We start from the raw sequence: 23,682 nt of genomic DNA, 5'->3' as shown, positions 1-23,682 counted from the left end.
GCATTTTATTTTTTATTTTCGGGCCACATGTTTGAAGTATTTTTGTTGCCTTTATCTCAGACATTTTTCCAACACAATGTCTGGTAATACATTCTGATTAACACAAAATATACAGTGCAATAGAGCAAGGGAAGAGTTCTCTTGTCCACTGTCAGGTTACTGTACAAAATAATAGTACAAATTTGTGTATAATGATGTGGGCAGAGTACAGGTTGTCATCCACAGAAATAAGCCCATGCCTCCACACATGTAAACCTACCTATGATCTAGTATCAAAACTTACAGGGGGGGCACCTGTTGAAAGCACACATCAACCATAACCCAGCACAGTGGGCGCTAGCACTAACAATGGCTGCAGCGCACTTGGTGCGAACTTCCGAGCAAACAGGAAGCATGTTGTCGAATTTTGATTATTGTATAGACAAGTCCGTCCCGTTTGAACTCTTCTCAGGAATTCCTCAGTGATATCTCCCCTACCAAACGTGGCTGGATGTGCACCGCCTCTCGACCAATCTACCCAGGTGACACTTCTGTTAGCAAGGCTTTGCGGAGCTTCAATCGTGAGCATTGTAGGGAAATAATGTTCATCGACATAACAATGAGGCCTGCAGAACTCCTTGAATTTCGGGTAATAGCGTGTGTCTCTGATGATCTCGATGGCAAGATCTCTGTCTACTTCAAACCATTGCGAGCCTTTGCGCCATTGTTCGAGCTCAACCTCAGGGGTCATGTTATAATTATATCGGCCCCGTCCATATGGTCCAGGATCATCAAACACCATGACAAAGCTTTGGCTTGAATTCTGAAAGTAGTCGTATGTGGTGTTGAAATCAAATATGGGAATGCATGACTCGGACACAAGCACAAACCACTCATTAGATATATCCAGCAAAGCATTTGCCAGCAGGCGTCTCTCAGCATCACACATGGTCATCTGACCCCATTCGGCAACCTGTGAGCACCAAACAGATCACATATTAATTTCAGGTACACGGTCATCTCAAGTTCTGAGCACAACAGGGAAGGTAAAGATTTTTTTTAGTCTTCCTACATGGGTGTGTTGCTAAATTACTATTCCCTCCGATCCATAATAAGTGTCACAGTTTTGAACTAACGTTAGTTCAAAACTGCGACACTTAGTTCAAAACTGCGACACTTATTTTGGATCGGAGGGAGTACTTGATATGCGGAAATCCTGAAAGGAGAAGTCATAGGTTGTTCTCGGTGAAAGAAGACAGAGACAAGTCTGACCAACTGCAGATCTGCTTGGGTTCTGGTCAAGCTGGAAATGTTTGTCTCCTGACAGACTGTCTAGAAAATGGCTCTACTAGGCCATACGCTTCCGCATACAAGGAATGGGTTATAAGTTCTGATTAGAGCCCTAGCTATGCCTGTTCTAGAGTTCTCTGACTCTACCTATTATAGTACGAGTTCCAGTTAGGGCGCGGTGGCTACTAGATATATGGGTGACAGAATGCATACCAGTTACTCATTTTAAGAACCTTGCCCCAGAGTAATATAGTTAGTAAAATGTGGATCACATCAGGTAGGCGTCAAGTAAACTCATAAATACAGCACCATAATACAAACCTATCAGGGCTATCAATCAACACACCTACTAAACTTTTCGTTGTAATGGTGGTCCATGCTCAGGAAGGTAGCTCGCTGTACCTACATTTTCTCCTTCAATGCAAAAATGCACAGTTCTCTTTTGTATATTTATAAAAACAAACCTAACAAAGGAAGTTCAGAAATTTTCACTGTCAACAACTATTTTAATCACCCAAGTCAGCACCCAACATCAGTGTTCAAGAAAGCGTTTTTAAGTGTCGCTTAAGCGCGCTTAAGCGCTGAGCGGTAGCTAAACGCTTCGCTTTTGGCCTAGGCGCAACTTTTAGCGTTTGAGCGGAAAAAAGCGTGATTTAGCGATCGGTTAAGCGCTAAGCGCTGGCTGAGCGTTCGCTGCGCGCGCTTAAGCGGCAGAAAAGCGTAGAAGGCAGGCCCAAAGGTCAGACGGGAGCTGAAATAGCCCACAGGCGGGAGGGGAAAAAGGGGGTATATAAGGCCTGGCCCAAAAGAGGCCTGTTCGGCTAGGGTTACTGGGTTTCCAGGAGGGGAAAGAAGAGAGCATTGTGGCGGCTGCTTCTGCTCTGCATCCAGCGGCGGCTCCTCTGGCGTTCTTCCTCCTCCTCAGCAGCTACTGGATCTGGACGCCGGCAGCTCCTCCTCCTCCTCCTCCTCCTGGACATCCACTACTACCAGTTCAGCTCCTCCTGGCTGCTGCTGCAGCTGCTGCTTGGGCTGCTGCTGCAGTTTCATGAGCTGCTGCTTGGCTGCTGCCATTTATCTTATATGCTCATTCTAAGACAATATTATGCATTTTTGCTTGCTGTGTGAACCACTGAACCTTATCCTTATGTGTTATTTGCCTATTTGTTATGGTGTGTGAACCACTGAACCTCAATATTATATGCTATTTCAGATTTTCAGTTACTTATGTGCTATGTTACCTGTTTTCTTCTGCATATTATTGAAAACAGCCAAATTCTGGCCAATTTAAAAAAACGCTTAATCCCGGTTAAGCTGCGCTTAAGCGGCCATTGCTCTAAGCTGTGGCCTTCCGCTCCGCTTAGGCCCTCCACTGTGTGCTCGGTGCTAAAGTTTTGAAAAGTATCCCACGTACATATCCATGCCAAATGAGAGAAATTTAGCACCCCTCCCACAGCGTGGAGGATTTGGCATCGACTCCAGCTTGACCCCACATATATATAAAGTAGTAATAGATCAGCCCAAGCCTGTGTCTCCGGCTGTTGCTTCGCTTGAGAAAGTACAGTGACGAGCTTAGTTTATTGCCTCAAGGAATGTGGCACCGGAGCAAGTAGAGGCATCGATGCCCTGAATATTTTGTTTGGCATCGGCTGAGCAATGGAGGGCACCGGTGCCAAATATGTAAAAGTTGAATTTGGCACCGCTTTTGGCCTACATAGTGGAAGGCCTTACGCTTACCGCTTTCTTGAACATTGCCCAACATATGCAGTGCCTGAGCTCTAACATGTGCATTGATCATAGGCTCCTTACTGTAGTAACTACTCCCTCCGTCCGGAAATACTTGTCGCACAAATGGATAAAAATGGATGCATCTAAAATTAAAAATATGACTAGATACATCCATTCCTCCGACAAGTATTTTCGGACGGAGGGAGTAGTAAGTAGAACCACAGCTCAGTGTAATGGCTGAAACGTTGGGATTCAGTTACAAGTCTGTCATAGTATCACATATGAAGTCGTGGAGTAACAGTACAGTACAGTACAGCTCAATGTACAATCTTGGTCTGTCATGGTATAACGTATGAAGTCGTGGAGAAACAGTACAGTGCAGTACAGTACAGCTCAATGTACAATCTTGGCAGTTGGCACTACGATTGGATATGGTTTGCTGTTGGTATCACTAGATCAGCATGAGTGGGCAGGCCACCTATCACACTATCACGGCATCTTGCTAGGTTGAGTATGCGATCACACTACTGGTGTACTACGGCATGAGGAGGCCAGGTCGAGCACGCGAGAGGGGAGCTAACTAACCTTACTGGGGATTTGCCGGTGGTAGAAGACGGAGTCTTTGGTGAAGTTGGCGCGGTAGGAGGGCAGGGCGTGCACGTAGACGGAGTAGCGGCCCTCGTGGCCGCGGAAGAAGCGCTCCCAGAGCGGCGCGAGCGGCAGCGGGCCGCGCGTGAGGAACATGAAGGCGACCTTGGGCACACGGGGGAACGGGTAGGGGCGCACCCGCGGCGCGAAGGAGGCGCGCCAGAGCAGCTCCTCGTCCGTCATCGCGTGGCGCGCGCGGGACGGGGGGCGGGTCCAGCGCTCGAGCCCGTCGAGCGGCTGCTCCTCCCCCGCGCCGGCGGAGGCCCCGAGGCAGGGGCGGAAGATGGCCGGCGCGGCGGCCGCCAGCGTGTGGCGCGCCATGTACATGCCGGCCGCGGAGAGGCCGACGCCGAGCAGGAGGAAGCCGAGGAAGACCTTGAGCATCCCGGTGGGGAACACCCTGCCGCCGCCCTGCCCCGGCCCCGCCAGCCTCGCCTCCTTCATGTCCTCCATGGACGCCACCCGCGCCTGCATCGCGCCCGCCGGACGGCTCGCGGCTGGTGGTGGTGCTGCTGTGCTGCTGCTATCGGGAGGTGGTGGAATCTGGCAGATTTGAGGCCGCGCGTGGCATGCTCCGGGCACGACGCCGGGTCAGGGGCGCGCCGAATCGAGGGGCAACACGTAGGTTGGATGGGGGGGCTAGATCTGGGAGGGGGCGGTGGTTGGTGCGGCGCGGACTTCGATTCAGCGGACGGAGCGGCTGGTGGCGGTGGGGGACGGCGGTGGTGGGGGTGGGGTGGGGTGGGGTTGGAGGGTGGAGGCCGCCTAGGGGACGAGTAACGTCTCACGGGTGCCCTACTCAGTGACGGAGGAGCTGCGGATGGGTGGACTGGGTCTACGGGAGCTGCGAAGGTGGGGAGAGGATTCTGTGCTCTTGGGTACGGAGAGCGGTGCTTGAAGACCGGGTTCGTCGAGGTTTCGGATTTGGCAGAGGACGGGAGAGATCTTTGTGTCTCGTGGAGTCGTGACGACGTGTTGCCGTGGTTTTCGGTGGAGTGGCCAATCCCGAGAGCAATGTTTGTACCACTAGAACCGGAATTCCCTAACAACATCCAAGAAATCTGGTCTCATGCGTCTCCAGAAATGCTCATTAGGGCATGAACCATGGAGGCCGTCGTGTTGGTCCTGCCTCATGCCCATCCAGGTAGATGAGGCTACCAGTGAGATTTACACGCATCAAGATAGACAACACAATAGTAGTAGTTTATTAGACATCAATGACTATCTTTTCCTCTCCCCTCACTCTTCTGTTCATGCATTTTTCACCATCTTTCACCGTTTCATTATTTCTTTCTTTTTTCTATCTCTTCTCTTTTCCCCATTTCCTTCATCTTTTTTGTAGGGAAGAGACCGGTTAACTTGCAAGAGGTAGCTTTCTCCTTCCTCTGTGCTGATGCTGGTGGGAGATCCTGCTTTGTCTGGGCGGATGGCCCGGCCGCGGTGCTGGACCGGTCGAATGACTCGGGTTCTCTTCCTTCCGGAAGGGACACTTTTCGCGGTACTCAAAGCCAAAGATGGCGGCGGCTGTTGCAGGTGTGTTGGATTGATGTCCATGCCCTCTCAGCGTTGGTGTCAAGAAAGGAGGAAGCAGCGTGGCGGCAATTGTACCGTGGTCGAAGATGATGACCTGCTTGCGCCTGGTTGCAGATCCTTCTGTTGCAGGGGTCTTCTCTCAAGATTTAGGGATGATGACACAGGGCTCCGGAGATCTTGTGTTATGGTTGTCTTAGGGTACTCTAGGTGTCCATGGTCCTTTGTGTTTGCGTTTCAGTGTGCTTGTAAGGGTCAACTACGTTGTATTGTTTGCGTAATTTGAATGAAAAAATTCTCAAAAAAAGCAACTTAGTTAACCTCATTTGGATCCACCCGCAAAAAAAGAAAAAAAACTCGTTTGAATCACTGTGGCTGATGTGATAATTGGGGCAGTTGTCCAGCATGAAGCATTGGCCATGTCGAATACCTACAACGGGAGTTGTCTAATTTGGCTCCCTATACACATGTGACGCGTCCGGGCGTGTCCGCTGAAAGTGACCGGGCGTACCCATTTGTCTCACCTCACAATCACACCCTCGCCTTTTGGGTTAATAATGCACCTAGCATTTTCATGATATTAATGAACAAAGTTTTATGTGCCTTTGTTAAACGGTTTGTGGTAGCCTATTTTGATGATATACTGATTTATAGTAAATCTTTGAAGGAACACTTGGATCATTTACGCGTTGTTTTTATTGCTCGACGCGATACACATTTGTTTGGTAAGCTTGGAAAGTGCACCTTTTGCACCGACTGAATATTGGCTCACGAAAAATTGAAGTTGATAAAGCCAAGATCGAAGCGATTAGCGATTGAGAATTGGCTGCAACACAAAATGGTCACATAAGTGTGGAATTTTCTTGGACTCGTTGGATTTTATAGGCGTTTTGTGAGAGATTTCAGCATCATTGTTGCATCTCTCAATGAGTTTAGAAAAAAAGGATACTTATTTGTTTGGCCTACCGCACAGAAAGAAACCTTCACGGTATTGAAAGATAAGTTAACACATGCTCCTTTGCTTCAATATCTTGATTTTAATAAGATCACTGGTACAGCGAGGTGCTATACAAACGGTTTTTAACCCCTTTTCACGACGGCGTTTCGAACCGTCGCTAAGTGAGTGACTGCGATAGGGGGGTCCTTCCCACACGACCCAGAAACCGTCGGGGATAGGGGGCCTTGATGCATATAGTTGTCCCTACTAAACTGTTTCTGATATCTCGAATATCCGAAACGCTCCATCCTTGCAACTCGTTTGTGCTCGGGTTGCCATCGCAGTCGATATTCTGTGGTGCTACGTTTACGATGCGTGACCCATCACAAACGGTTCACGATTATAGAAGCAGACAATCACACACATTTACTTTTTCTCGACTGTATGCGATTTGATGTAAGAGCGCACACAGTTGTCGCCATAAAACTGTATGCGAAGCTTGAATACATCCCACATGATTCATCCGTCGTACCCACGTCGGATGATCGATCTATCGCACGCGTTCTTCTATGACCAAACGTGTGTGATGCGCACAACATCACAAACAATCCATAATTGCGAAGCGTGTGTGATAAGGTGACTATCGCAAACATTTAATAAGAAAGAACTGTGTGCGATGCTGTTGTTAATCGCACACGTTTTTTTTTTGGCTGATCGTGTGTGCAGTAGAGATTGATCGCACATGTAGTGAATCCTAGAAACGTGTCTGATCTCCACGTCTATCGCAGACGTTTCGCTTTCGCAAACCATGTGCAGTGTAATCCCTAATAATCCCTAATTTAAAAAATCACACATTTTGAATTTGAAAGTAGGCAATCACTTATTTCATATCCAACCATGTTTATTACAAATATAGGTTCAACCACAAATGCATAATTCGATGCACAGGTACATATACCCAAGAACTACAGAAGCACCAAATAAAGAATGATGAACCACGGTTGTACTAAAGACTGTAAAGAGAGAGGCGAAAGACATTCTGGTTGCTGGATAAGGTGAAGCGGAATGCCCATATTGTGCCCTCCTCCATGCGTACTGCGCGCACGACTCTAGGCCAACCCCTTGTGGTGGCTGCCCGTCCATCCTTCACTGTCTTAATTAGGACTTCTCGATGCTCATTGTAATTTGGATGAAATACTTTAACCTTCATTGCGTGTCCACCAATCATGTACTTTGCGAGGTAATCTTGAGTGAACTGCTTCGAGAACCACTGCGAACGAAAAGGATTCAGACATTGTTGTCTAACAACTCATTATGGGCAGTAAAAAGAGAAGGCTGCAGAGTTTGTAGTTACCATCCTACAACTCACTGTTGTGTTGGATAGAACATAAACAAATAATTTGCTTGCCACCATTCGTACCTTTTTGCAAATAATCCTTATCAGTTTCCTCACTTGATGCTTGTTCATGAATATCTCATTGCCCCATACGCAAAAAGGGTCGATGCATGGATCCTTGCCAAGGGCATATGTACCTACAAGCAACAAGTCAATATTAGAAGCTAACAAGTGTCCAGGCCTGAATCTATATCCTGAATCTATATGCGCTACATTATGGAACGACGGGGGGAGTACAAGCCGAGGGATGAAACTAACCTCGGCGGAAAATGGTGGCCGCTCCCGTTGTTGTCCTGCATAAGTAGTGGAAAGGCATGATAAGTACAGCAACCTTAACATCAAACAAATATAGCAAAGGTAAACAACATCATCTCCAAATGATAGCTTGAATGAGTTGGTTTCAGCATGTTGTTAAAGTAGATATAAAATGGAAGGCAATGTTACCGACGACAGGCTTAACAGCCATCAAATATTGCAATTCAAACTAGTATTGTTATAAATGAATAGAACGTAGGTAATGCTTAAACATCACACTGGATAAATGTGTAAAACTGAAATAAAGGGCATGTGTTAACTACATCAGGCATAAATGGAACCAAATATAGCAGTTCAAACTGATATTGATGCAATCGAGCGGCACAGTTCCGACTTGCACATAATGAACACCACATTGTGAATGACTAAAATAAACAAGGCATAAATGATCAGTATAACAACCAAATATAGCCATTGAAAACTGGACAGAGTCTCACTGCAACCAACCTAACAAGCAAATACAAATAAACATGGCATATGCTTGAAAACTGGACAAATGCTCACTGCAACCAACCTAACAAGCAAATACAGATAAACAAGGCATCTGCTTGAAAACTGGACAAATGCTCATTGCAACCAACCTAACAACCAAATACAGATAAACAAGGCATCTGCTTAATAACTGGACAAATGCTCACTGCAACCAACCTAAGAACCAAATACATATAAACAAGGCATCTGCTCGATAATTGGAAAAATGCTCACTACAACCAACCTAACAACCAAATATAGATAAACAAGGCATCTACTCACTATAAACAACCAAAAATAGCCATTCGTGAAACTGAAGTGGACAATTCATACTTAAACATCACATAGCCCTATTAAAGAATACATTTTTGCATAACTGAAATAATTAAACACGACACAGTTAAAACACCGCACGGCAAATGCTACTACAACAAAGGGTACGGGTTGGCAAGCTAGAAAAGGTAAGATTTGCTGATCGGATGTTGCCTCACATGTCATGGACGGAATCCTTCCAGTTGGAAGAGCACAGACCCATGGTGCGCTCTCTGATGTCACAGATGGGTTGTTTCACCTTGGAAAAACCTTTGTGGGTGCCCTCCGCGTGGTCGTGGTCGATGAGATCTGACTTGGCAATTGAGGATCCCAAGCCGCCGCCGTAGAATGTGTCCTTCAAAAATGACAAAATGGGCTCGATGGTGTACAAGGATCGTAAATCCTTGACCGCGTGGCGGAGGAGATCAGTGGCAGGGCCGTCGAAGAGATCGACGGCGGTTGAACCAGAGGGATTGGGGATGGACCACTTAACCTGTGACATGGCTCGCGTGAAGCCGTCGCTGTCGACGAGCTTGATGTCGTAGCCAGCTTTCCCGAGATACAGTAATACGCTGGCCCGCTGACAAGCCTTCGGCATGGCAACATAGTCAACGTCTTCGCCGGCTTCCGCGGCGAGGTGTTGCTCCGAGATCGGCAGGTCGGGGCGAATGACGGCCACCTCGCCAACGTCCGCCGGAGAGGCCATGATAAACCTCTTCCTGGCCAAACGCTCGCCGGGCTCCCCGGGATACGTGGTCGGTCTTAGGCTGCAACATTCCGGAGTAGGGGATGTGGATCTGGCTTCATCTAAGTACTCAGGGGAGTGGGGCGATGGTATGGGAATAGCTGGGTAACCTGAACTTTATTATCTAAGCTAGGAGGAACGGGCAGACCGGGTTGGCGGCGTCGGGGGTGAGCTAGGGTTCGAGGGGGGAGGGGGCCGGGTGGGGGGACTGTGGAGAGGGTGGTGTTTGAGGATACGCCGTGGCTACTAAAAAATTTAGTAATGGCCGGTGGAGATGGTGGTGGACGAGGGAGGGCGACGGTTCAAATGCCTCGACTACTACAATTTTACTATAAGGTCGGTGCTGGAGGAGTGTGGGCAACGGTTGAAGTACGGCGGCTACTAAAATTTGGGTAAAGGAATAGATGCAGGGCGGGAGTACCCAAGATCGCGCACGGTCGAATAAGAATATGTGTGTATGATAATAAGGAAAAGTGGCGGAACCGCCGATTTTTGCAACGCTCAAGGCATGTAGTTTGTTTTTAGATTTCTAGCTAGCTGGTCTATCGCACACGGTGCGTCCTAATTTTCAAACGTAGATGTGGAATTCAATCTAAATAAACTACCCGCCTTTAGCTTGCGCGGGTGGTGATTTTACAGCGCACTTGCATCGCACACGGCTAAGCCAGTACCTCCACCTTTGCTCGTGCTTGCGCAGTCGTGGTGATTTTACAGCGCACTTGCATCGCACACGGTTGAGCCAGTACCTCCACATTGAAGGAAATATGCCCTAGAGGCAATAATAAAGTTGTTATTTATATTTCCTTATATCATGATAAATGTTTATTATTCATGCTAGAATTGTATTAACCGGAAACTTAGTACATGTGTGAATACATAGACAAACAGAGTGTCACTAGTATGCCTCTACTTGACTAGCTCGTTGAATCAAAGATGGTTAAGTTTCCTAGCCATAGACATGAGTTGTCATTTGATTAACGGGATCACATCATTAGAGAATGATGTGATTGACTTGACCCATTCCGTTAGCTTAGCATTCGATCATTTAGTATATTGCTATTGCTTTCTTCATGACTTATACATGTTCCTATGACTATGAGATTATGCAACTCCCGAATACTGGAGGAACACTTTGTGTGCTACCAAACGTCACAACGTAACTGGGTGATTATAAAGGTGCTCTACAGGTGCCTCCGAAGGTACTTGCTGGGTTGGCATAGATCGAGATTAGGATTTGTCACTCTGATTGTCGGAGAGGTATCTCTGGGCCCTCTAGGTAATGCACATCACTATAAGCCTTGCAAGCAATGTGACTAATGAGTTAGTTGCGGGATGATGCATTACGGAACGAGTAAAGAGACTTGCCGGTAACGAGATTGAACTAGGTATTGAGATACCGACGATCGAATCTCGGGCAAGTAACATACCGATGACAAAGGGAACAATGTATGTTGTTATGCGGTTTGACCGATAAAGATCTTTGTAGAATATGTGGGAGCCAATATGAGCATCCAGGTTCTGTTATTGGTTATTGACCGGAGACGTGTCTCGGTCATGTCTACATAGTTCTCGAACCCGTAGGGTCCGCACGCTTAACGTTCGGTGATGATCGGTATTATGAGTTTATGTGTTTTGATGTACCGAAGGTAGTTCGGAGTCCCGGATGAGATCGGGGACATGACAAGGAGTCTCGAAATGGTTGAGACGTAAAGATCGATATATTGGAAGGCTATATTCGGACATCGGAAAGGTTCCGAGTGATTCAGGTATTTATCGGAGTACCGGAGAGTTACGGGAATTCGCCGGGGAGTACATGGGCCTTATTGGGCTTTAGGGGAGAGAGAGGGGCTGCCTAGGGCAGGCCGCGCGTCCCCCAAGGCCTAGTCCGAATTGGACTAGGGGGAGGGGCGGCGCCCCCTCCTTCCTTCTCTTCTCTCTTCCCCTTCCTTCTCTCCTACTCCTACTACTTGGAAGGGGAGGAATCCTACTCCCGGTGGGAGTAGGACTCCCCAGGGCGCGCCATAGTAGAGAGCCGGCCCTCCCCCTCCTCCACTCCTTTATATACGGGGGAGGGGGGCACCCCATAGACACACAAGTTGATCATTGATCTTTTAGCCGTGTGCGGTGCCCCCCTCCACCATAATCCACCTCGGTCATATCGTAGCGGTGCTTAGGCGAAGCCCTGCGTTGATAGCATCATCGTCGTCGTCATCCCGCCTTCGTGCTGACGAAACTCTCCCGCGAAGCTCTGCTGGATCGTGAGTTCGTGGGACGTCACCGAGCTGAACGTGTGCTGAACTCGGAGGTGCCGTGCGTTTGGTACTTGGATCGGTCGGATCGTGAAGACGTACGACTACATCAACCGCGTTCTCATAACGCTTCTGCTTACGGTCTACGAGGGTACGTGGATGACACTCTCCCCTCTCGTTGCTATGCATCACCATGATCTTACGTGTGCGTAGGAAACTTTTTGAAATTACTATGTTCCCATCACACATTTGCTCGCGCTTGCGCAGTTGTGGTGATTCACAGCGCACTTGCATCGCGCACGGTTAAGACATTATACCCGTGTTCGTTGAGCGTCATCAGAGTCTTTGCAGCAAAAAAAAGTTAGAGAGGGTCAGAAGACAGCCACACCAGCATGTGGCCCAAATATATATGAGTGAAAAGGGTGGTATGTGATGTTCAAAATTCCAATGCACAACTTTGACCGCGCGGGCCCATGGTTGGGCGCGTCGTCGAAGATCGATGAGAGGGGCCAAAAGTCAAAAGCCACCTGGAAGTGGCCAAATATATGTAGGAATATAGGGTGTGATGTTTAAAACTTTAAATACACAATGCACAACTTTGGTGGCACCTGCCTCACAAACCCGAAAGCACCCTTGGATATATATATATATATATATATATATATATATATATAATGACACAATGTCGTAGCTAGCTGCGGTGCTTGACCCACCTCCCACTTCGTGTAAGCGGGGCGGATGACGTAATGATACTTTGGTCATACATGCATGTCGCCATGACCTACCATAAGATGGACCAGTGAACTATCGTTTGGTCAAACGACAACTGTTGTTATCGATAAACCGCTTGGGCCAATAGATTGAACCATCATAAAAAATCGCACGAGAGGGACCACAAAACCAGCACCTCTTGCATGCGGCCCAAAATGATGTACGTTGGAAGGGGTGATGTGTGTTTTCAATATAGAATAATGTACAATTTAGATGTGGTGCATGCCTCTCGATACAGACAACAACCATGAAGGCCATGTAGTTAAGGACGAGATACACATGGTACGGTGTAGGTCGAACCCAACAATCCGAGCATGTGGGAGGGAATCCTGATAACGCATGAGCTCGAGCTTTGGTTGAACGACATGTGACGGTGACCGGCCCTAACACGGACTAGGTGGAATCCATTCATGGCCAACACATACCCCTCGTTATCGGTCAAAGGGGTTATATATATACACTCAGGGAGTCCACAGATATGCGTGTCATCACAAAAAACCGCACAAGGGAGACGTGGTCTATCAGAATGTATGGGTACGATGGTATGTGATGTGTTTAAATCCCGAATGCACAACTTCGATGGGCCACCAACTATATTACAAACCGAACACCGTACCCGACCCCAAGCCTGGTTCAATACGTACGATGTCGGTTTCCCAACTTCGAGGCGGCGGAGGGGGGGTGTCGTCCAACGCATGCGCTCAAACTTTATTTGGTCTAACATGGCACACATAGCAATAGGAAACCATCATGGTCAAACCCTTCTCGTATGTTGGGTCAAAGGGATAGATTGTGTGCCCCCCCTCGTTATCGTCAAGGATATGATATATACCTCGGGGAACCCACAGATATGTGCGGCGTCTATAAACCGCACAAGGGAGACATGCTCGATCCGAACACCCGGCCCCCTATACCCTGCATGCAACCTGAAAAATGTATGGGTCTGGTGTGTGATTGTTCAAATCCCGAAAGCACAAGTTCGATGGGGCACCAACTACATCAATAACATTACAAACTAAACATCGTACCCCCCGCGGCCAGGTTAAAGACGTACGATGTCGTGAACGCAACTTCGAGGCGGATGGGGGGTAGGGGCCGGGTGCCGTCCAAGGCATGTGCTGAAACTTGATTTGCTCTAACATAGCACGGAGCAAAGAGTAAAACCTTCTCATGCGTTGAGTCAAAGGGATAATTTGTGTGGGCCTACAGATGTCAATCATTCTTTGATTTTTGAGAACAAAAAATAACCAATAAAACATAGTCTACAAATTACCAAACAAGGATACCAAGGTTTATATAATCGCCATGACAGGTCACTATAGAGACATTTATCTCTATAATGACCGTGTCATAGCGTTTAAATGAAGCTTCAGATATGCAATTTCCCACTGGGTCACCCATCCTTAGACTACTCTAGCCCGAGCACGCTTAACTTATGCGTTCTATTCGACTAGGCTAGCGGATGGGAAGCCGCCCCTACCTGATAGGAATTGCCTCCTTGCCTTTAAGGCGTTTCACACTGGTCACCCTATGGGACCTACTCCCTCCTATCACACACATTTGTGCTTTTGGAAACTGTGTGCGATATTTACATGGACGCTGTGTCGCCGCCTAGCCTTCAATGAGCACTGACACAGGCAGCGGGAAAACGATGGGAGAAGAGGCGGGAAACTGATGAGAGGAGTGGCGGGAAACAGTAGCGTGTTTGGATATATAACAACATTAATATAGAAAACTTAGTAGAGAAGGAAGCGTGAGCTAGCACGACGCATGCGCATAGTACTTACCCATATACTGCATGTGCTGTCGAAAGGGATGAGGATTGCCGTTCGATCGGGAGCATCCAACGGTGCAAACGTACGATCCGTGGGGTTTGGGTTCTGGCCAATCAGAACGCACGACTCAGATCGCGCGCGCAGCAGGGGGGCATCGGCCACAGTTTGGTAGGCACACGGATTTCGTGAGTGAACCGTGTGCTATTTGAAAACATTTTGTGAGAAGAATCTCGGTTTTTAAATCCCCGTAAATCCAAAACTCACCCAAAAATCATGAAACTTGGCATGGTGTCACGACATGGCACATATATGTCGAGGAATTTTTTTGTCCATTTTGGCGCAAGTTTTATTACAAGCCTCTTACAAACCGGAGCTTCTCTCAAAGAAGCCTCGTGGTTCCGATAGGGAAACGTGTCCCCCTTGTGGGCGAAACGATAATCACTGCCTCTTTTCGCCTTGTATTTTCTTCTACGGGCAACATGGAACGACAGGATATCCATGGTGAAATTTAAACTTATTCAGGGTTCATTTGGCCTTTTTATACACTAATTGAGTTTCCTAAGCATTTAATGTCCATAATTCAAATCTGAACTACAAATACATGCTCAAGTTCACCAAAATGGCTAGAAAAATTATACATGTGTCCTTGGGTGCATGGTTAGGTCCCATGCCAGGAATAGGAATGAATTACAACCGTACCGACGTCCTGGCTCGTCCTCAAACATTTGGAATCTCTGTTTTTAAATCGCCATAAATCCAAAACTCACCAAAAAGTCATGAAAGTTGGCATGGTGTCACGTCATGGCACATATATGTCGTGGTAAAAACATTGTCCAATTTGGGCCAAGCTTTATTACAAACCTCTTACAAACCGGAGCCTGTCGCAAGAACCCTCGTGGTTTCGATAGGGAAACGTGTCCCCTTGTGGGCGAAACGATAACCGCTCCCTCTTCTAGCCTTGTATTTTCTTCTACACGCAACATGGAACAACGGGAGATTTGCGCTGAACTTTGAAATTATTCAGGGTTCGTTTGACCTTTTTTATTCATTAATTGAGTTTTCTAGGCATTTAATGTCCATAATTCAAATCCGAACTACGAATACATGCTCCAGTGCACCAAAATGGTTAGAAAAAACGTACATGTGTCCTTGGGGTGCATGTTTAGGTCCCATGGAAGGAATAGGAATGAATTCAACCGTCTCGGCATCCTGGCTCAGCCACAAACATTGCGAATCTTGGTTTTTAAATCTCTATAAATCCAAAACTCACCAGGAAATCATGAAACTTGGCATGGTGTCACTACATGGCACATATATGTCGTGGTGAAATAATTGTCTAACTTGGGCCAAGCTATATTGCAAGCCTCTTACGAACCGAAGCTTCTCGCAACCCTCGTGGTTCCGGTAGGGAAACATGCCCCTCTTGTGGGCGAAACGATAATCACTGCCTCTTCTCGCCTTGAACTTTGTTTTCTACAGGCAACATAAAATAACAGGAGTGTCGTGCTGAAATTTGAAACTGTTCAGGGTTCGTTCGGCCATTTTATATATTAATTGAGTTTTCTAGGCATTTAATGTAGTCCATAATTCAAATTTGAACTACAAACACATGCTCCAGTGAAGCAAAATGGGTGGGAAATCGTACATGTTTCATTGGGTGCATGTTTAGGTCTCATTGAAGGAATGGGAATGAATTACAAACTTCTCGTCGTCCCGAAACATTGAGAATCTTGGTTTTTAAATCCCAGTAAATCGAAAACTCACCCCAAAAACATGAAACTTGGCATTGTTTCATGACATGGCACATATATGCCGTGGTAAAAAAAACGTCCAGTTTGAGACAAGGCGCACACATTAATAGCCAATGAAGTCCTTTTGAAACAAATAGCTGACACGTTAATATCGCAAACGGTTGTATTATATGAACCGTTGCTACTTCTTTAGCTTGCGTTGGTTTTTCCCTTGAAGAGGAAAGGGTGATGTAGTAAAGTAGAGATAAGTATTTCCCTCAGTTAGAGAGCCAAGGTATCAATCCAGTAGGAGACAACACACAAATCACCAATATCTGCACAAACAATCAAACAACTTGCACCCAACGCGATAAAGGGGTTGTCAATCTCTTCACGGTTACTTGCAAAAGTGAGATCTGATAGAGATAGATAAAACTAAAAAAAGATAAAGTACATATTTTTGGTATTTTTGGTTTACAGATCTGAAAATAAAAGATTGCAAAATAGTAGATCGAAAACTTATATGATGGAAAATAGACCCGGGGGCCATAGGTTTCACTAGAGGTTTCTCTCAAGATAGCAAATAATATGGTGGGTGAACAAATTACTGTCGAGCAATTGATAGAAAAGTGCAAAGTTATGACGATATCTAAGGCAACGATTATGAAATATAGGCATCACGTCCGTGTCCAGTAGACCAAAACGATTCTGCATCTACTACTATTACTCCACACATTGGCCAACTCCTGCCTGCATCTAGAGTATTAAGTTCATGAAGAACAGAGTAACGCATTAAGTAAGATGACATGATGTAGAGGAATAAACTCAAGAAATATGATGTAAACCCCATCTTTTTATCCTCGATGGCAACAATACAATACGTGCCTTGCTGCCCCTACTGGGAAAGGACACCGCAAGATTGAACCCAAAGCTAAGCACTTCTCCCATTGCAAGAAAAACCAATCTAGTTGGCCAAACTAAACCGATAGTTCGAAGAGAATTACAAAGATACCTAATCATGCATATAAGAATTCAGAGAAGATTCAAATAATACTCATAGATAAGCTGATCATAAATCCACAATTCATCGGATCTCGACAAACACACCGCAAAAGAATATTACATCGGATAGATCTCCAAGAACATCGAGGAGAACATGGTATTGAGAATCAAAGAGAGAGAAGAAGCCATCTAGCTACTAGCTATGGACCCGTAGGTCTGAGGTAAACTACTCACGCTTCATCGGAAGGGCAATAGAGTTGATGTAGAGGCCCTCCGTGATCGAATCCCCCTCCGGCAGGATGCTGGAAAAGGCCCCTAGATGGGATCTCACGGGAACAGAAGGTTGCGGCGTGGAAAAGTGTTTTCGTGGATGCTTTTGGTGGTTTGGGGGATATATGTGAATATATAGGACGAAGAAGTAGGTCAGTGGAGTCACGTGGGGCCCACAAGGCAGGGGCGCGCTCTACCCCTTTGGGCGCGCCCTCCCCCTTGTTGCTGCCTCGTGGCTCTTCCGACTTGATCTCCAAGTCTCCTGGGTGTCTTCTAGTCCAAGAAAAATCACCGCGATGGTTTTATTCCGTTTGGAATCCGTTTGGTATTCCTTCTCCGTGAAGCTCAAAAACAAGGAAAAAAACAGAAACTGGTACTGGGCTCTAGGTTAATAGGTTAGTCCCAAAAATAATATAAAATAGCATATTAATGCATATAAAACATCCAAAACAGATAATATAATAGCATGGAACAATAAAAAATTATAGATACGTTGGAGACGTATCAAGCATCCCCAAGCTTAATTCCTGCTCGACCTCGAGTAGGTAAATGATAAAAACAGAATTTTTTGTGTGGAATGCTACCTAACATATTTATCCATGTAATTTTCTTTATTGTGGCATGAATGTTCAGATCCATAAGATTCAAAACAAAAGTTTAATATTGACATAAAAACAATAATACTTCAAGTATACTAACAAGGCAATTATGTCTTCTCAAAATAACATGGCCAAAGAAAGCTTATCCCTACAAAATCATATAGTCTGGCTATGCTCCATCTTTACCACACAAAATATTCAAATCATGCACAACCCCGATGACAAGCAGCCAAGCAATTGTTTCATACTTTTGGTGTTCTCAAACTTTTTCAACTTTCACGCAATACATGAGAGTGAGCCATGGACATAGCACTATATGTGGAATAGAATATGGTGGTTGTGGAGAAGACAAAAAGAAGGAGATAGTCTCACATCAACTAGGCGTACAAACGGGCTAGGGAGATGCCCATCAATAGGTATAAATGTGAGTGAGTAGGGATTTCCATGCAACGGACGCACTAGAGCTATAAGTTTATGAAAGCTCAAAAAGAAACTAAGTGGGTGTGCATCCAACTCACTTGCTCACGAAGACCTAGGGCAATTTGAGGAAGCCCATCATTGGAATATACAAGCCAACTTCTATAATGAAAATTTTCCACTAGTATATGAAAGTGACAACATAGGAGGCTCTCTATCATGAAGATCATGGTGCTACTTTGAAGCACAAGTGTGGTAAAAGGACAGTAACATTGCCCCTTCTCTCTTTTATCTCATTTTTATTTTGGGCATTCTCTCTTTTTTTGGCCTCTTTTTTTTGTCCGGAGTCTCATCCCGACTTGTGGGGGAATCATAGTCTCCATCATCCTTTCCTTACATGGGACAATGCTCTAATAATGACGATCATCACACTTTTATTTACTTACAACTCAAGAATTACAACTCGATACTTAGAACAAAATATGACTCTATATGAATGCCTCGGCGGTGTACCGGGATGCACAATGAATCAAGAGTGACATGTATGAAAGAATTATGAAAGGTGGCTTTGCCACAAATACGATGTCAACTACATGATCATGCAAAGTAATATGACAATGATGAAGCGTGTCATAATAAATGGAACGGTGGAAAGTTGCATGGCAATATATCTCGGAATGGCTATGGAAATTCCATAATAGGTAGGTATGATGGCTGTTTTGAGGAAGGTATATGGTGGGTGTATGGTGCCGGTGAAAGTTGCGCGGTACTAGAGAGGCTAGCAATGGTGGAAGTGTGAGAATGCGTATAATCCATGGACTCAACATTAGTCATAAAGAACTCACATACTTATTGCAAAAATCTATTAGTTATCGAAACAAAGTACTACGCGCATGCTCCTAGGGGGATAGATTGGTATGAAAAGACCATCGCTCGTCCCCGACCGCCACTCATAAGGAAGACAATCAATAAATAAATCATGCTCCGACTTCATCACATAACGGTTCACCATACGTGCATCTACGGGAATCACAAACCTCAACACAAGTATTTCTACAATCCACAATTACTCACTAGCATGACTCTAATATCACCATCTTTATATCTAAAAACAATCATAAGGAATCAAACTTCTCCTAGTATTCAATGCGCTTTATATGAAAGTTTTTATTATATCCCTCTTGGATGTCTATCATATTAGGACTAAATTTATAACTAAAGCAAATTACCATGCTGTTTAAAAAGACTCTCAAAATAATATAAGTGAAGCATGAGACTTCATCAATTTCTATAAAATAAAGCCACCGCCGTGGTCTAAACAGATATAAGTGAAGCACTAGAGCAAAATTGTCTAGCTCAAAAGATATAAGTGAAGCACATAGAGTATTCTAATAAATCACGATTCATGCGTGTCCCTCTCAAAAGGTGTGTACAGCAAGGATGATTGTTGCAAACTAAAAAGCAAAGACTCAAATCATACAAGACGCTCCAAGCAAAACACATATCATGTAGTGAATAAAAATATAGTCTCAAGTAAAGTTACGGATAGACGAAGACGAAAGAGGGGATGCCTTCCGGGGCATCCACAAGCTTAGGCTCTTGTTTGTCCTTGAATATTACCTTGGGGTGCCTTGTGATGGAGAACGTAGTAATTTCAAAAAAATTCCTACGCACACGCAAGATCATGGTGATGCATAGCAACGAGAGGGGAGAGTGTTGTCCACGTACCCTCGTAGACCGAAAGCAGAAGCGTTATCACAACGCGGTTGATGTAGTCGTACGTCTTCACGATCCGACCGATCAAGTACCGAACGCACGACACCTCCGAGTTCAACACACATTCAGCTCGATGACGTCCCTCGAACTCCGATCCAGCCGAGTGTTGAGGGAGAGTTTCGTCAGCACGACGGCGTGGTGACGATGATGATGTTCTACCGACGCAGGGCTTCGCCTAAGCTCCGCAACGATATTATCGAGGTGTAATATGGTGGAGGGGGGCACCGCACACCGCTAAAATATCGTATATCAATTGTGTGTTCAGAGGTGCCCCCATGCCCCCGTATATAAAGGAGCAAGGGGGGAGGCCGGCTGCCCTTGGGGCGCGCCAAGGAGAGGGGGGGAGTCCTCCTCCTAGTAGGAGTAGGACTCCCATTTCCTAGTCCAACTAGGAAGAGAGAAGGGGGAAGGAAACAGAGGGAGAGGGAGAGGGAAAGAGGGGTCGCGCCCCCCTCCCCTAGTCCAATTCGGACTCCTCATGGGAGGGGGCGCGCCACCTCCTGGCTGCTACCCTCTCTCTCCCCTCAGGCCCACTAAGGCCCAATACTTCCCCGGGGGGTTCCGGTAACCCCTCCGGCACTCCGGTTTTATCCGAAACTTCTCCGGAACACTTCCGGTGTCCGAATATAGTCGTCCAATATATCAATCTTTATGTCTCGACCATTTCGAGACTCCTCGTCATGTCTGTGATCACATCCGGGACTCCGAACAACCTTCGGTACATCAAAACATATAAACTCATAATATAACTGTCATCGTAACTTTAAGCGTGCGGACCCTACGGGTTCGAGAACTATGTAGACATGACCGAGACACCTCTCCGGTCAATAACCAATAGTGGAACCTGGATGCTCATATTGGTTCCCACATATTCTACGAAGATCTTTATCGGTCAGACTGCATAACAACATACGTTGTTCCCTTTGTCATCGGTATGTTACTTGCCCGAGATTCGATCGTCGGTATCTCGATACCTAGTTCAATCTCGTTACCGGCAAGTCTCTTTACTCGTTTTGTAATACATCATCCTGCAACTAACTCATTAGTTACAATGCTTGCAAGGCTTATAGTGATGTGCATTACCGAGTGGGCCCAGAGATACCTCTCCGACAATCGGAGTGACAAATCCTAATCTCGAAATACGCCAACCCAACAAGTACCTTTGGAGACACCTGTAGAGCACCTTTATAATCACCCAGTTACGTTGTGACGTTTGGTAGCACACAAAGTGTTCCTCCGGTAAACGGGAGTTGCATAATCTCATAGTCATAGGAACATGTATAAGTCATGAAGAAAGCAATAGCAACATACTAAACGATCGAGTGCTAAGCTAACGGAATGGGTCAAGTCAATCACGTCATTCTCCTAATGAGGCGATCCCGTTAATCAAATGACAACTCATGTCTATGGCTAGGAAACATAACCATCTTTGATTAACGAGCTAGTCAAGTAGAGGCATACTTGTGACACTCTGTTTGTCTATGTATTCACACATGTATTATGTTTCCGGTAAATACAATTCTAGCATGAATAATAAACGTTTATCATGATATAAGGAAATAAATAATAACTTTATTATTGCCTCTAGGGCATATTTCCTTCAGTCTCCCACTTGCACTAGAGTCAATAATCTAGTTCACATCGCCATGTGATTTAACATCAATTGTTCACATCACCATGTGATTAACACCCATAGTTCACATCGTCATGTGACCAACACCCAAAGGGTTTACTAGAGTCAGTAATCTAGTTCACATCACTTATGTGATTAACACCCAAAGAGTACTAAGGTGTGATCATGTTTTGCTTGTGAGATAATTTTAGTCAACAGGTCTGTCACGTTTAGATCCATAAGTATTTTGCAAATTTCTATGACTACAATGCTCTGCCCGGAGCTACTCTAGCTAATTGCTCCCACTTTCAATATGTATCTAGACCGAGACTTAGAGTCATCTAGATTAGTGTCAAAACTTGCATCGACGTAACCCTTTACGATGAACCTTTTGTCACTTCCATAATCGAGAAACATATCCTTATTCCACTAAGGATAATTTTGACCGCTGTCAAGTGATCTACTCCTAGATCACTATTGTACTCCCTTGCCAAAATCAGTGTAGGGTATACAATAGATCTGGTACACAGCATCGCATACTTTATAGAACCTATGGCCAAGGCATAGGGAATGACTTTCATTCTCTTTCTATCTTCTGCCGTGGTCGGGCTTTGAGTCTTACTCAATTTCACACCTTGTAACACAGGCAAGAACTCTTTCTTTGACTGTTCTATTTTGAACTACTTCAAAATCTTGTTAAGGTATGTACTCATTGAAAAAACTTATCAAGCGTCTTGATCTATCTCTATAGATCTTGATGCTCAATATGTAAGCAGCTTCACCGAGGTCTTTCTTTGAAAAACTCCTTTCAAACACTCCTTTATGCTTTGCAGAATAATTCTACATTATTTCCGATCAACAATATGTCATTCACATATACTTATCAGAAATGTTGTAGTGCTCCCACTCACTTTCTTGTAAATACAGGCTTCACCGCAAGTCTGTATAAAACTATATGCTTTGATCAACTTATCAAAGCGTATATTCCAACTCCGAGATGCTTGCACCAGTCCATAGATGGATCGCTGGAGTTTGCATATTTTGTTAGCACCTTTAGGATTGACAAAACCTTCTGGTTGCATCATATACAACTCTTCTTTAATGAATCCATTAAGGAATGCAGTTTTGTTTATCCATTTGCCAGATTTCATAAAATGCGGCAATTGCTAACATGATTCGGACAGACCTAAGCATAGATACGAGTGAGAAACTCTCATCGTAGTCAACACCTTAAATTTTTCGAAAACCTTTTTGCGACAATTCTAGCTTTGTAGATAGTAACACTACTATCAGCGTCCGTCTTCCTCTTGAAGATCCATTTAATCTCAATGGCTCGCCGATCATTGGGCAAGTCAATCAAAGTCCATACTTTGTTCTCATACATGGATCTCATCTCAGATTTCATGGCCTCAAGCCATTTCGCGGAATCTGGGCTCATCATCGCTTCCTCATAGTTCGTAGGTTCGTCATGGTCAAATAACATAACCTCCAGAACAGGATTACCGTACCACTCTGGTGCGGATCTTACTCTGGTTTACCTATGAGGTTTGGTAGTAACTTGATCTGAAGTTACATGATCATCATCATTAACTTCCTCACTAATTGGTGTAGGAGTCACAGGAACAGATTTCTGTGATAAACTAATTTCCAATAAGGGAGCAGGTACAGTTACCTCATCAAGTTCTACTTTCCTCCCACTCACTTCTTTCGAGAGAAACTCCTTCTCTAGAAAGGATCCATTCTTAACAACGAATGTCTTGCCTTCGGATCTGTGATAGAAGGTGTACCCAACTGTCTCCTTTCGGTATCCTACGAAGACACATTTCTCCGATTTGGGTTTGAGCTTATCAGGATGAAACCTTTTCACATAAGCATCGCAACCCCAAACTTTAAGAAACGACAACTTTGGTTTCTTGCCAAACCACAGTTCATAAGATGTCGTCTCAACGGATTTAGATGGTACCCTATTTAACGTGAATGCAGCTGTCTCTAATGCATAACCCCAAAACGATAGTGGTAGATCGGTAAGAGACATCATATATTGCACCATATCTAATAAAGTACGGTTACGATGTTCGGACACACCATTACACTGTGGTGTTCCAGGTGGCGTGAGTAGTGAAACTATTT

The 23,682-nt window shown here is 45.2% G+C and overlaps 1 protein-coding gene across 1 annotated transcript; it reads right to left on the bottom strand.

Annotated features, from left to right (window-relative positions):
• Positions 1-63: 63 nt before the first annotated feature.
• On the bottom strand, positions 64-4,423 carry LOC109786463 (glycosyltransferase BC10). The gene is made up of 2 exons (XM_020345035.3): positions 3,583-4,423; positions 64-952 (listed from the first exon to the last, which is right to left on the bottom strand). The coding sequence occupies exons 1-2, from the start codon at positions 4,117-4,119 to the stop codon at positions 311-313; spliced, it is 1,179 nt and encodes a 392-aa protein (XP_020200624.1). The 5' UTR covers positions 4,120-4,423; the 3' UTR covers positions 64-310.
• Positions 4,424-23,682: the final 19,259 nt, after the last annotated feature.

Source organism: Aegilops tauschii, chromosome 4 (assembly GCF_002575655.3).
Source record: "Aegilops tauschii subsp. strangulata cultivar AL8/78 chromosome 4, Aet v6.0, whole genome shotgun sequence".
Lineage (NCBI taxonomy): Eukaryota > Viridiplantae > Streptophyta > Magnoliopsida > Poales > Poaceae > Aegilops > Aegilops tauschii.
The sequence above is the reverse complement of the archived record's forward strand: the minus strand, read 5'-3'. Positions and strand labels throughout refer to the sequence as shown.